Raw genomic sequence first — 14,438 nt, 5'->3', positions numbered from 1 at the left:
CATACTGTTTCTACCCACGGTCCCAAATACCACCACCCAATGGAAGCTATTTGAACTTTAGAAACACATTCAATACTAAGGGGAGACTTAGAGACTGGGTTCGTATTGCGTCTGAAATAAAATTGTGAAAGGGATATGGCATGACAGCCATCAAAAACAGGCCCATCCTTTTTAATAGGTAGGTCATGCCTGTCATCTTTCGCAAGGCAGACTGTAGATGTTTTGATGGCTGCGTTAGGTGATGGTTGCAAATATTGGAATGAACTTTATAAAAAAAAAAACAGTATGTAATTTGAATGAATGAATCCTTAAGTAGTTATAATTTGGTCATCATGAGCAGTGTAAATGTTTTAAAGCAGTAATTGGGCACCAATATTGATATTTTGATATGACATCGATAACAATTTCCATATCACGATATCGTGGGATTAAAAAAATAAAAATAAAAATAACGCACACTGGCATTTACTTGCCCAGTGTTGTCGTGCTGCATTATATTTAACAATTATATCAGGTTTCAAATTTAATGGAAGAAAATGTATTTCTTCTCAGGTGCGACACAGTGAGGGAGAGGGATGAGCAAGGAGACTTGAGCTGGATGTGGTGGCGAGAAGGGTTGGAGGTTGGCTACTTTTCTCTGAAGGAATCAGTAAGGATCATCATTTTTTGATATCCCTTCTCCAAAAAACAGTTATGTTAGGAATCTCAACAATTTAGCTCAGAATCAGCTGCTTCTACACCCCCCCCCACCCCGCTCCTGAAAGCTGTCGCAGGGTGCTCTGGGTGGCTGCTAATGAAAATCAGAAGTGTGCAGCAGAGAATTCCAGGTGCCTGATTTACAGGGAATTATGATGCAAATTATTTTTCATAGTAGAAATTCTAATTTTTCTCCAGACCTGATTCTGAATAACTTGTTCTATTGGAAGCTCTTTGAAGAATGAATTAATCTGAATCTAACACAAGTCTTCCCATCCACCCCTCCACACACGCTCCTCAAAGGGGATCTGTGTGTTCATGTCTCCTTGAGCACAGCCTCAGGTTAAGGAAAAGATTCAGCTGAAGGTAAGAAGAAAATATATGAAGGTTCAGGCATGAATAGTTCTACTGAAAATCTCAGATAGTTAGACTAAAAAGGGCAGGACATGTAGGAGTTAAAGAAGTCTCAGGTAAATAAAAAAAACAAAAAAAACAAAAAAAAAACAGATGAACCTAAATAAATGAACATAATGCTCTCTTACTTCTTGTGAGAAGCGTTTTAATTGTGTTACTTTCAACATGCTTGAGCACCTATCACTACTATCCTGTATGGGCCTGCTAGCATGTTGATGTCAAGATTGTTTGCTCTAATCTCTCTGCTATCGTTTACTACCGATACTGAATAAATCAAAACCTCTTTAAATAATAATAAAAAAGTCATCCAGATGCTGTTTTGCAAAACTACAAGGCAAAAGCACAAATCACATAAAGATTAGATTAAGTCATGAATTTCATATTCCGTCACCCAGATAGTTATAGTTTTACAGCCAATAAGGTGTGTAAATATAAACTATTCCATAAATCTCTGTGAGTTTTTGTCATGATACATTAGTTTTACTGAGTAAACTCTTACATCTCTGCAAGCTGCAATTTGATTGATGTACTCTCCATCTGTAAAAACAATGTTCTGTGCATCAGCCTGGAGGCCTGTGGAGAAAACAAACAAGAGTCAGAAATGATTCAATTTACCAATTAAAAACACAAACATACATTAGGACCCGCAGTGCATCTAATACAATACAAGTTATGACATGATTAAGCAAACAGACAGATATATGAATGCTGCTGGATACATAAAAACTACAATGAACTGATAAACCTGCAACATGAAAACATCTTTTTTTTTATTTTTTACTACCGCCTGTGATGTCAACTAGCTTTTTTGTTTCCTATGGTCTATAAAATTATAAAACAACATTAAGAACAATTAACATGTTTCAGCTTCCCAATAGTTTGATTATTATTAACTTGCCCTTCTAATAATATTCAAGTATATTTTCCCTGCAAATGATCCGCTTCCATAATGTTCGTTCTTCCATACCTGGCATGGTGATTGCTCCCTCTTGCTCCAGTGTTTCTGGGTTGATCTTTACTGCGGTCATGCTGTGGCTGCTCAGATCCCTGTACAGCAAACATCCCTGGTAGGAGCAAAACAAACACACACTCTAGTATCTGCCACAGTATGAAACAGCATGAGTTTAGTCAGTGTAGGTTTTTAGAAAATGTTTTAAAATGCAAGGTGTTGCTTAACTAATTGTAATAGTTTATTGCACGTACCTGTGCGTATCCCAACCAAGACTTCTTTTCCTTTCGGTTTTGTATACGCGATGTCGAATTATACACATGGCCCTAGAAGATAAACAGTTAATAACCAAATATATTTGGCATATATATTCCAACTTAAAATGGCATCCAACACCATAATCATTGGCAAAGTATCAAATTAAGATCCCATTGAAAGAAGAATAATTGTGTGTCTATAACCATCAATGTAATTATTATTATTATTATTTATTTCTTAGCAGACGCCCTTATCCAGGGCGACTTACAATTGTTACAACATATCTCATTATACATTATTTCACATTATACAGATATCACATTATTTTTACATACAATTACCCATTTATACAGTTGGGTTTTTATTGGAGCAATCTAGGTAAAGTACCTTGCTCAAGGGTACAACAGCAGTGTCCCCCACTGGGGATTGAACCCACAACCCTCCGGTCAAGAGTCCAGAGCCCTAACCGCTACTCCACACTGCTGCCCTAATGCTATCAAATGTAACTTGTTGACACCTACAAATATGTAACTAAGGGAAGTAAATTCTTTACATTTTAATTTAGTAAAAACTGGTTAATACTGTACATCAATTATGCATTCATGTGGTCATAAAAAGAAGGGCATTTGATAAGAGGATAATGAATTTCATCTTACCCTAACTGTTCCACTATATCCTGAGCCCACTTTATACAGCCCATCTTTGCATAAGAGATAAAGGAAGGAGCCGTCGCTCTGGAGCAGGCACTGGTCGTCATCATCTATGGATACCTCTTTGAGGACCCATTTGTTCATCAGTGCAGCCTTCTTGATCCCATTACCAAACCAGTCCTGAATCTGGACCTTTCCCACAAGCACTGCCTGGACGCTTCTCTGGAGGGCAATCAGGATGGTCGGAACCTTGAGGGGTGTAAAACAAAATGAATAATAGGGTCATTTGGGCTTAGTGTGATCCCAGAGTAAATCAAGAGCCTTGGTGATATACATACATTTGAGCCTGAATCCTTGCCTATCAAACTTAATACAAGATTAATCCATTTTAGCAGCTGTGAAAGATGACAAGGCTGGAGACTGACATTATCTATTTATATCAATAACAGGTGAATACATGAGTGTTCCCAAACTGCCCAGTCAAGGTGCCTGAACCCTCCCTGGAAGGGACTTGCTAGTAGTTCCATGTCTAAATCCGTCAGCTGCATGCATTTTCAAACGAGTTCTCCAAACCATTCCACCAAATCAGGGAAATACCCTCACCTCCTAGTTGCTAAAAATGGTACATGCAATCAGCCTCAGGAAGTGTATACCAGGGTGACCTGCTGCACCCATACCTAAACCCACAGACACAAGCACCTGCATATGCATGAGAATCACAAGCATTGAGTTTACTGTATAACTGATACAAACATTCAGCTCATTTTATGAATAGTATTTGAAATCCCCAGAGAATGCATTCATTTCTTATGGTTTTATCTCAGAAGTGTTTGAAGCTATGGATACATTACTCCAATATTACCTGTAACACTTTTCATATCAGTAAATTTAATTAAAAAGGCTAAATAGATATTGAGAAGATAGCATGAAAGGATGTTATCAAAATCAGGTTTAGTTGTGCAGTTAAAACTCTTCTTTTTTTCAAAAATATATTCTCCTTAAATATTTTAAATATCTGGGAAAATCAACCAAAAACAAAGTCTACAGTACAATTGATAAACATTGGCCTATGTTTTCCAATGAGAGTGGATACATATTTTTTAAAGGCCATAGACGCTTAGCTGTGCAGCCACTGGATAAAATAAACCGGCATGTTTTCTATGTGCAAACCATATTGTTTCTGAATGCCCTTGAGACGATGTAGCCAACATCACTACCATACAGCCAGCCAGTAACCATGTACATTAACCAAAAGATATGTAAAAAGCCAGCCCTGTTTCTTTAGAAGGCTTGCATGAAGCTGCACTTTAGCACACACATTTTAGTTTCCAAGGATACCCCACATATGCTGTTGGTTATCACTTAAATATTACCATCTTACACAATGCAGGGAACATTAGGTGTTATTTGTTTGTTTGTGCACAATCTAGTCTTCACTGTAATATAAAAGTAGCACAAATCTTCAATCTCCCAAAAACTGTGTAGGTGGTACAATTGATGATTTTCTTTGGGATGCACTATTGGTTTTCAGCACATGGTCAGTTTGTAACTAACGCTGCTATTGGGGTACGTCAGCAATATGCCAAATTGAACTTGCTTTCAGAGTTAACTATCAGTAACCAGGATTAGCTGTTGTACATTTTACAATTGCACCCTTATTACCATAAACACTGAAATTAAAAACACATTATTAAAAACCCCACATTTTGTCTAAGGTTGCATTCAAACTGGGTCCGTTTGAAACGGACTCAGTCTGGTTTGTTTCATTTGATACAATGCATTGATGTGCTTGCTGTTCACACTTATCTGCGAGCAAAGGGACCAAGTTTGTTTGGATGTTTTTTTGGTCCTTTGCCCTTTTTTTTTTAGGACCGAGTTTGTTTGTGTTCACAAGGTGGACTCGGTACGGTTCCCAAGCTGACTTTGTTGTTCACACCAAACGTACCGAGTGCGGGCCAAACCCTCTAAATAGACCCAGTGTGAACACCGCCTAAGTAACACTTTCCCCATTTCCTTCAGAAAGCAGTGTTATTTCTATAATGAGGCCGTCAAACCCTGTGGACAGCAATGCGCAGGGGCTGCTGACAACTACTTCCTGGTTGCTAAAGGTCAAGGGGAAGTGTGACTGATCAATGGGAAGGTGCTGGTGGTGATGTTGGGGTTCATTTTACCTGGATGGTCTGGCAGGCATGGCTGCCGTTGTTGGTGAGGATAGCAGACACAGCCTGCAGAATTTTGCCCGTGTCACCCCAGGAAACCACAAGGCTGAACAGACATGCACAGGAGAGTGCTGTGAGAGCCTGGCCCGTGCTGTCATTCACACCAGCGCTTCTAATCGTTGTTTCCAGAAGAAGATGAAACAGGGACTCTACAAAAACAACAGAAAACACAATAAACTCAGGCATATAAATCAAATGTTAAGATACATAAAATATTGGTAAATATTGTTTTATTAAAATGGCCTGGAGATACTGTAATTGTATAACTAAAAAAATGTTTTAATGTATTGCAAACACAGAAGATTGCGTGTGTGTGATTTTTTTTTGTTGTTGTTGTTGACCCTCGCATATAACGCCACCCTCGCTTATTGTCCGTTTTTGCCCATGGCCTTTACCTGGTGGTATAATGAGGGTTGACTATATATTGTTCAAAATCAAATTCATGCAAGTTTAACTGTAGTGCTACTCTTTATTGTGGTGTTCATTAAGGCACTTACCTAAAACCTCAGGAGGCTCAGACTGAAACCCCTCTGGCTGCTGGCCCTGCAGCATGCCCAGCAAAGCCTGTAAAGTCCTCAAGCATAGCGATGGGTGTGAAAACCTGGTCTCTTTTATGAGCTCAAACACTCCACACAGTCCGATCCCAATGATCTGTTGAAAACAAAAGCAGCACACTTCTTAACACTAAAACAGGTTTGTTCTTTACCTCAGCTTATTGTAGCTTCAATGCAAACTGCATTCTAGATTCATTTTAAGACAACAGCAGCTATCCAAAAATGTTTAAACTAATTATTGTACATGCTTTCCAAAAACGTTAAATGTGGCTATATGATTATTACCAAGTTTTACTACATATCTACTAATTTGTGTCTCTCAATTAGACTCAGAATTAACTTCTTATTCCTCATTTTATTTGCAGCCCTGGCCAAATTTCAGATTTCTAAGTAATGACCAGGATTGCAAATGAACCCTTTAAAACCTAAATGAAATCAAATGATATGAAATTAAATCATTATGGGACAGGACAGCTCCAGGATAATCTACAGAACTCCCTTCAAGGAAATGTAAGCACAAGAAAACCCCATGCTTCATTTACTCATGGTTACGGTTGAGTGAGTGAAAAAGGTTGGTGACACAGAAAAATAGAAAAGAAATCGGTAAGCTGACATTTCTAACAGAGGACAAAATAACAAACTTCTGTATGTAACCTTTCCCTGTGCAATTTTGGAACTGTTCAAATAGAAAGGTTTTAGATTATGTAAGTGGCATTTTAGCAGTATTCAATGTGATTTTTGCTGTTATGGTTGAATTTAATAAAGGAATGCATTTTCTGCAATACAGTTTCAGAGGTTCAGTGACCAACATTTGAAGTTGCAGTGGTTGTAAATGTACCCCTTTATTAAACCTCAGTCTGGAGTTGAAAATGCATTCATTTTTATATTGTGTACAGTAAAAACAATATAAACAGTTATATAAATGGAAGAGTAAATGATGCTGCCCGATATACTTTCAAGCCCAGTCTTAAAGCACAAATAAAAGATTACAAATGGTGATAAAATCGACTTTGAAAGAAAATAAATGAAAATGTTTTAAAACATAACTTAATACTCCAACCATCCAAAAAATCTGGACTAGAACAAAGATTTGCCTTGTGACTGACATATTGAGGGGTTTCTAATGGATTCATTTTTTTTTTATTATTTTTCACTTTTATTTGTATTAGCATTCTTATGCAAGAACTAACACCAGACCAAGGTCAATTCCAATTGTAATTGTGCAATCTGTAATTAATTGCAATTACAATGCAATCGTAGTTGAACCTTGGCGCACCTGTGTAACTGGAATTGTAATTATACCATATAATTAATCAATAACAGTTCAATTACTCATGTATTTGTCATTCGATCAATATTCTTGTATTTTCAATCACATTTGGTGATCCCATTTGTTTGGAATAAAAGTATAGTATGTGTCTGTATTTGTAAAATAACAGAGTAAACATGTTAATGTGTGTAGTTACTTATGTTACTTTTTAGTGTCATTGTAATTACTGCAGCTTATTTGTAACTAATTGCAGTTGAACAAATGCAGCACTGTAATTGTAATTTCAGTACACAATTCTGCTGTAATTGAAATTATAACTGAGCTCAGGTCTGACGAACACAATGTAATTCTATTCTATTCCATTATGCATGCAAGGCGCAATAGGGTCTTAAGCGATGTTTTTCCAGGATGTCAGGCCAACCCCCAGAAACATTGTAGTTACTGTACAATCTGTCTAAACAGTTTATAAGATGTAGAGCAAAGCTCCTGTTACATTGCCACGTATGCATGTTCTCAGTGCAGATTAACGACAGTACAGAAATGCACGTGATACTGCCATACTACTGTTCAGCGTAAGCAGCATAGGTCTAAGATCACTTTAGTTATCTAGTGAAGGTCTTATTAGATATATTTGTACATCAAGCAAGTAAACATTTTGCTGGTAAATCCAGACATGTCTGCAACTCCTAAAGAAATGTCACACTCACCTTAGGTAATTTAAAAGCTGGCTCTTTGGATTCCTCCTCCTCATCACTGTCAGACTCCCCACTTTGCACTGAGCTCTTGGAGGCCAAAGCCAGGGAGGCCTCTTTCTGTTGCCAGTCAAGCACACAGTGGCGGACATTGCAGTACACGTTGAATGCAGATGGGTTGCTATGCAGTTTGATATCTGGCACAGAGACAGTGCCGTCTAGATTCTCAGTCTGAAAGTAAAAATACATGGCTATCAGATTTGGGCCTAACCCTGCTACAGACTGCTCTCCTCTCCTGGAATCAAATCCACCTGTGTGCAACCAGTACTGTGATTACATTAGCCAAAGGTTATTTTTGATTGATCTCTGAAGGGCAGTCAATGCAGTTTGAAGTTCAATACATACTCTTGGTCATTGATATTCCAATACACTGCTGTATAAAATAAAGAAAATGACGTGTGTCTCCCTAAAAAGTATGAAAGTATACTAATGCACCGAAAAGAAAACACGATGAAACTGCACGGATGGAGGGACCATTACAAACATGATTCTACTTGAAGCGCATCACTGAGACATGGCCCATCGTGTTGAACAATGCCAATGGCAACCAACAGAAACAAAGCTTCCATCAGAAATTGTTGATCTGTATCTACCTAGTTCAAGATAACAGAAGTAAAGGAACTTATTTTATCTGTGCATTAAACAAGTGTAGATGGAACAGTCGGTGATTTTAATTGTTGGAGTATTGGTTTTCATCACTTGAACTGTTGATAACTAATGCTGCTGTTATGGCATGTGAGTAATACTGTATGCCAAAATCCAAACAACCTTGAACTAGTTTACTTTAGGTCTTCAGTACTGTACTACAGTAGGCAATGCTGAAAGATGAAAAGACGTTGCCATTCATTGTTTCAACTGTACGCCTGGGTAAACAAAACCACCGAGTCAGTCAGTATGACAGCAATCCCTGAGATACAAAAGTTCTGCATTTGAGAACATTGAAAAAGAAAAGAAAATGTCAACATCACGTTATACCGAGGTAAATGAATCAGATTTAGACAACCTAGAAATGAATACTACTGAGGAAAAGACCAAGCGCCAGACAAAATGGGCTATGAAAGTTTTCCGTGACTGGCTAACTGAAAAGAACATTGATTTAAAAACAAAATGTCACAGCAACAGCTCTGTCTACTGGACAAAACCCAGACATGCATGTTGAAACAAAGAATGGCAACACCCTGTTCAATATCTACAAAGCATGAACAAGAAACTATTATCGAAGCCCCAAAAAAGAAAAATATTATACAAAACAGGTTAAAATCAAATGTTTTATTGTTAAACTAACCATTTTAGTTACTGAGGAACTACTGCTTCTCTTAGTGGAAGGTTACACAAATAACAATTATTAAAATGAAGTTTAAAGTCTTCTTTATTTATAAACAACACCACACTCAGACCCATTTAATAATAGCAATAATACACTCCAGGGTCTGTGTGTTATCATGAGATATCACCACTTCTAGGGTGGTCTCATGATAACACACACCCTGTTGTGTATTATTGCTTACATTCAGGGCTATAAAATTGGACAATATGGAAAGAACCCTACTTTCTTTACAAGTAGCTGCTGCTTTCAGATATAGTACTCCAGTATGCTGGATATGCAAATGTTTTTAGATTTGCCATCAAAGGTAGAAATATACAAATAGGCACTGTACTGTTTCCTCTTTCAAACTAGAGTAATACAACTGAATTCAATTCTGCAAGACATCCACAGATAGGCAACTAGATTTAGTGTGCACTGAAACTGAAATAGGCAAGCACTAATGAACTGAACAAGCAAATCTGCTAATGGATTTGGAGTTTGAAAGTAAGAGAGTAGAGAATTGTTGAAATTGAATAAATTGGATCCCCTAGTGAGCAATGTAGCCCAAGTAACTAACCCATTCAATTTTGCCTGTAGTACTGTGTGCCATCTACTGATTGCTTAGCTCAAAGGGCAAGAGATGACTGTGCAGCCTTGAAGCTACAGTGTTAAGTTCACTGAATATAAAGGTATAGCATGTCAGTGCCATTTAACCCTCTGTAACAGCTGTAAATAAGGTAAGATGAAAATATACCATCACCTTCACTGTATGCACATGTAGCAAATATACTTTTCCCCAGCCGGGTAGAATCAGGAGTTCACCAGTTATTGCACTCCAGTGCCACTATGAGCCTGACACAGAGGCTTATAACTAGTTAATTGAGCTCATGTAACCAGGAACAAGTGTTACTGCACATACTTGCGTATGGGGCTGCTTCAGCCCTCCTTCCTATACAGCAGGATTCAAAAAATGAAATGAGGGAATAAACTGAAAGAATATATAGCGGAGACTGAAGGGGCGTTCACACCGGACGCGGCGCGGCAGTGCTTATATATAAACAATGGTTTTCAATGAAGGCGGTTACGCGCAGCGGCAGAGCGGCGCGCAAGAGATCAAATATTTTCAACTTTTGCCGCGCCGCATCGTGACGTAATCTACCAACAGCCAAGCAGGGAAAAGTAGGAGGTTCCTTTGCGAGGAAGAAATAAAAAAATAAAATAGAGGTAAAGCTGTTCGCTTTAATTTCAGATTTCCTGGCGTTGTATAATAAAACAATTAATAGTTACCGAGATATTAATAAAAAAGATGTAGAATGGTGGTCTGTGGGTGTACAAATGGGATTACCGAGTGAATATTAAATATACATAATTACGTAAATGAGGTAATATATAGTTTTTGTGCTAAACTCCACATTGAAAATAATTATGCACCTGCTACTATAACGTAAGCATTTTTTATCCAAATCTGAGACCTATGTGTGACAATGATGTATTGACACGGAATGACCCATAAGTAAAAATGTAAAAGATGGGATAGTAAACTTAAAAAGACCCGCTGTATTTATTTATTTAAACGATGCTGTGCTGCCATGCCACTTCACCTGGAGCAGCCGATGGTATTCGCTGTACTGTTTTCTTTTCTTCAGGATGTCATGTACCCACAACGATCTTACACATTTTTTTTTCTTTTTCCGGTAGAGCAGAGCGATATATATATTAAAAATTTGGATAAATTAACTGCAGACAGACTTTTAAAAGAGAAAGCAAAACGTTTTATTTGGTGTACATTTATTATATTTTAACAGTTTTTACAAAATTAATACAAATGGAGGGGGGGATTGTGGTGGTTTGGGGGTTACAATTAGGTTTTATAAAAATATATGTAGAATATTTCGCTCCTCAGTTTTGTCTTTTGTCAGTGTCTTCAGTTCTGTCAAAAGAGTTTTATTTTCCCACTGGCATTTACTGTTTGTTGCTCGGTAACCAAAAGCCACCGTACCTGCAGCCGTGACATAACAATGGACCGCCCACTGACTTTACCCTGCAACGTTTGGTGTGAACAGTACTGCAGCGCGGCGCGCAAGCAGGCGGCATGCGCGCCGCGTCCGGTGTGAACGCCCCTTAACACAATTGAGGTTTGTGTCTTCTTTAGCATTCTTACAACTCTATTTCTTTTATTTGATTCAGGTGAGGTCCATTCTTGTAACACAGGAAGTGAACCTTTGAATCTACGGGAAACAAAGTGAAAATAAAGTCTACCGTCTGACTACAGAGCACTCCTCTTCTTCTTCTTCTTCTTCTTCTTTACATACAAGAAAAAGACAGCAGTTCACAAAATACCTGGGGCTGAACGGACCATCATTTTAAAGGTGGTCCCCACTGTTTTGAGTGTAACTATGTTCACACCAAGGTGACAGGAATACTCATCTTGTCTGCTTGGGTGTCCTGCTGTACCCTGAGGACCAAATGAATGTTGGAAGACCTGCCCATAATGTAGGAACCAGCCTAAAACAGACACAGCATTTATATGTACCTATAATAACAGTACCAATGAAGCAACAGAAACAAATAACCTTGGGAAACCACTGTTGTTTTGATAATCTGCAGTACTATAGGAGCAAACCTAATTAGCATTTCAGCGTGACCAAATTTAAGACCGAGACAAAAGCTGTTTTGTAAAATAAGGACATTTCTGAAATTGTTTATACTGCGACTAAAATGGGCTGGATATTTTTCTCTTTTAGATGCTTCCAATTGGTACCATTTACTGTTGAATTTACAGTAAGAGACAGCCTGTTGTGTACAATGTCAGTTTTGGAAAAGAAAAGGCAGATCTGGGCACTGGTGACTCACTCTGGCTTACAGGGATAGCAGTCTATATGGGCTTCCAATTTTAGAAGACTGATGAATGATTTCCAGAATCTCACAGAAACCTTCAGAAAACAATATCCAAGAGACCGTACAGCATCTACAGCACTGTACAACTGCTTTTGAAGTTTAAGGCCAGGGATTTTTTTTCTGTTTGATGAAAATCCATATTCTATTTCATTTATAGTAAAATATAAACTAGCACTTCTCAGAACTTAACTTACTTGTGTTCAGTGGCCGCTTATCAATGTGTTCTGAATGCAAACAGATCAGACTGAGGACCAAGTATTTAATAATTTCCTTGTTCTAATTTGCTTGTTCAATAGATAAAATTCAACCTTCCTGCTTCAAATGCAAAACAGGTAACATTTGAGCATGTCCATTTTCTCCTTTGGGTTGCACTCACTGTTGCTCAGAATAAGTGTGGTTTTCTTATTGCCTCATATTTTTTCTTTAATAATCACCATTTCAGTAGTTCGGGACAAACACCAATCACAAAATGTTTTAGTACAAATATTTATTGTAGAGAATGCGGAGTATGCGATTTAACAGAAAAGTATGCTGTATATACACACATTCATTTGGCATCAAACCTAACTTGGTTTGAGGGTTCGCTGCCTGGCCAACTGGACGAGGCTGAGACCCCCATTTGATAAAATATAAAAACTGTTAAGAAAGGAGGAGATGGGGAGGTGGTGGGTTACGATGAAATCAAAACACAACTGAGAGATAAGTGAAGCGGGTATTTATAGTGCTAACAATTTAAATTAGCTAATGTGTAAATTGAATGATTCAATTTGGTGACGCGGAGATTGGTGTCTGACCCTCCTCCCGAACTTTAATTATAAATTTCATTTCGTTTTTTTGTCTTCTACCATAGGTGCTATAGTATAAAGTACAGTATAATCAACATTACACATGCATTAAAGACATCACACTTAACGGTTTTCCATTTTATACTAAAATTCCACATATTTTTATTACGAACATAAGTGTAAGAACAAACATCCAAGGAGAAGGGTTGGGGTCAATTTCATTTCCAATTCCTTTTTTAAAATCAATTCCCAATTCCAATTCCCTTTCAATCAATCGCACCACATCATTGAACAAAATAGCAATTAGCATTATTCTGTTCAAATTACTGTTAAATTAAATTGAAGACACAGTTAGTCAATTACATTTGACTCAAATTGAAAGCAGTTGAACAATCACAACAATGTATTATGCTCTAAAATATAAAATCCAATTCCTTCGAAGGAACTGGAATTGAGAATTTATTTTAAAAAGGAATTGGAAATGGAATTGAAGAACAGGAATTGACCCACAACTCTGCTATTTCACAAGCAGCTATTTAATATTGACGACGCTGGATCAAAATCTCCTTTTACTCTGTTTAGGCACTTAATCTGAAAGCCAAATGTTTTTAACGCAGTGCTTGTCATTTCCTTTATTTTCTTGTCTCTCCAAAGATCTCATTCCGAGATCTCAGCACAGCCGATTGAACCTCAATTTACTCAAATACAGTACTTCCAGTATACTGTAGTAATCAAATGCAGAGACATTATTTGCATAGTCAAAGCGCACAATACTTGTTGCACAGGTAGTATCACCTGTCATGCCTGAACAGGAAACATTTAATAAGAGTGGGACAGCTCCATGCACTGGGGAGAATGAGTTTGCTGATGACTGTTAGACATGTCAATTGAAAAGAAACAGTCTAGGAAAGCTTCAATCCACTTCAATACATCTTCTGAGACTCTTCGGCTTGCCAGTAGTCTGATAGTGATGACACATCCACTGTAACAAACATTACAATTTAATCGAACAGCCAAGTAGTAGTCATAAGCCATTAATCTAAAATATGGTTAATTTCCGATTATTAAAACACCGAAACCGACTTCGAACGATTAATAAACTGCACCATTTCAATCGATTATTATACTGTATTATAAAACACATCTTCTTTATGGTCGCTCATCATAAAAGTTACTTCCGCATTCCAATGGTTCGTGTCAGGCAACCACTGAAGCTGCTCTCACTCTGGGATCTGTAGTCCAAGGGAACCTTAAGACCGGCCCTCCTGTTAAAGCTCCCATAATGCATACAAAACGTCGTCATGAACAAAAACATACAGGGAACACAGCGCAGTATCAGAACTCTTATAAATACTTGTCAGAGAAAGAAGGTGAGCGAGTGCTTAAATGCTGTAAGTTCATAAATTCAAACTAGTTGTATTTTCTTTACACATTTATCAATAACCTTATTAACGACATTTCATTCCGCAAGAGAAAAGCAGCGGGTATTAAATTATATATATATATATATATATATATATATATGTATATATATATATATATATATATATATATATATATATATATATATATATATATATATAATGTAGGGTCAGTCCATGTCAGATCAATCACCCTCGAAACTGAAGGTTTGTTGATTTTGATATAAATATGTATTTATAAGTGAGCTACCCAAAGTTATTGTATT

General features: G+C 37.4%; 1 protein-coding gene across 21 annotated transcripts in view; it reads right to left on the bottom strand.

Moving 5' to 3' along the window:
* The window catches only part of mycbp2 (MYC binding protein 2), a 98,158-nt gene that overhangs the window by 71,837 nt on the left and 11,883 nt on the right, over positions 1-14,438 (bottom strand). For all 21 annotated transcript variants that reach the window (XM_059029314.1, XM_059029323.1, XM_059029326.1 and 18 more), the window contains exons 3-9: positions 7,718-7,933; positions 5,684-5,837; positions 5,139-5,335; positions 2,974-3,216; positions 2,314-2,385; positions 2,078-2,174; positions 1,610-1,683 (exon numbers count right to left, since the gene is read on the bottom strand). In XM_059029314.1, coding sequence (XP_058885297.1) covers positions 1,610-1,683; positions 2,078-2,174; positions 2,314-2,385; positions 2,974-3,216; positions 5,139-5,335; positions 5,684-5,837; positions 7,718-7,933 — 1,053 coding nt within the window. The remainder of the gene's footprint in view (positions 1-1,609; positions 1,684-2,077; positions 2,175-2,313; positions 2,386-2,973; positions 3,217-5,138; positions 5,336-5,683; positions 5,838-7,717; positions 7,934-14,438) is intronic.

This window comes from Acipenser ruthenus, chromosome 8 (assembly GCF_902713425.1).
Source record: "Acipenser ruthenus chromosome 8, fAciRut3.2 maternal haplotype, whole genome shotgun sequence".
Classification (NCBI taxonomy): Eukaryota; Metazoa; Chordata; class Actinopteri; order Acipenseriformes; family Acipenseridae; genus Acipenser; species Acipenser ruthenus.
Note: the sequence above shows the minus strand (reverse complement) of the source record. Positions and strands in the feature narration are given on the sequence as shown.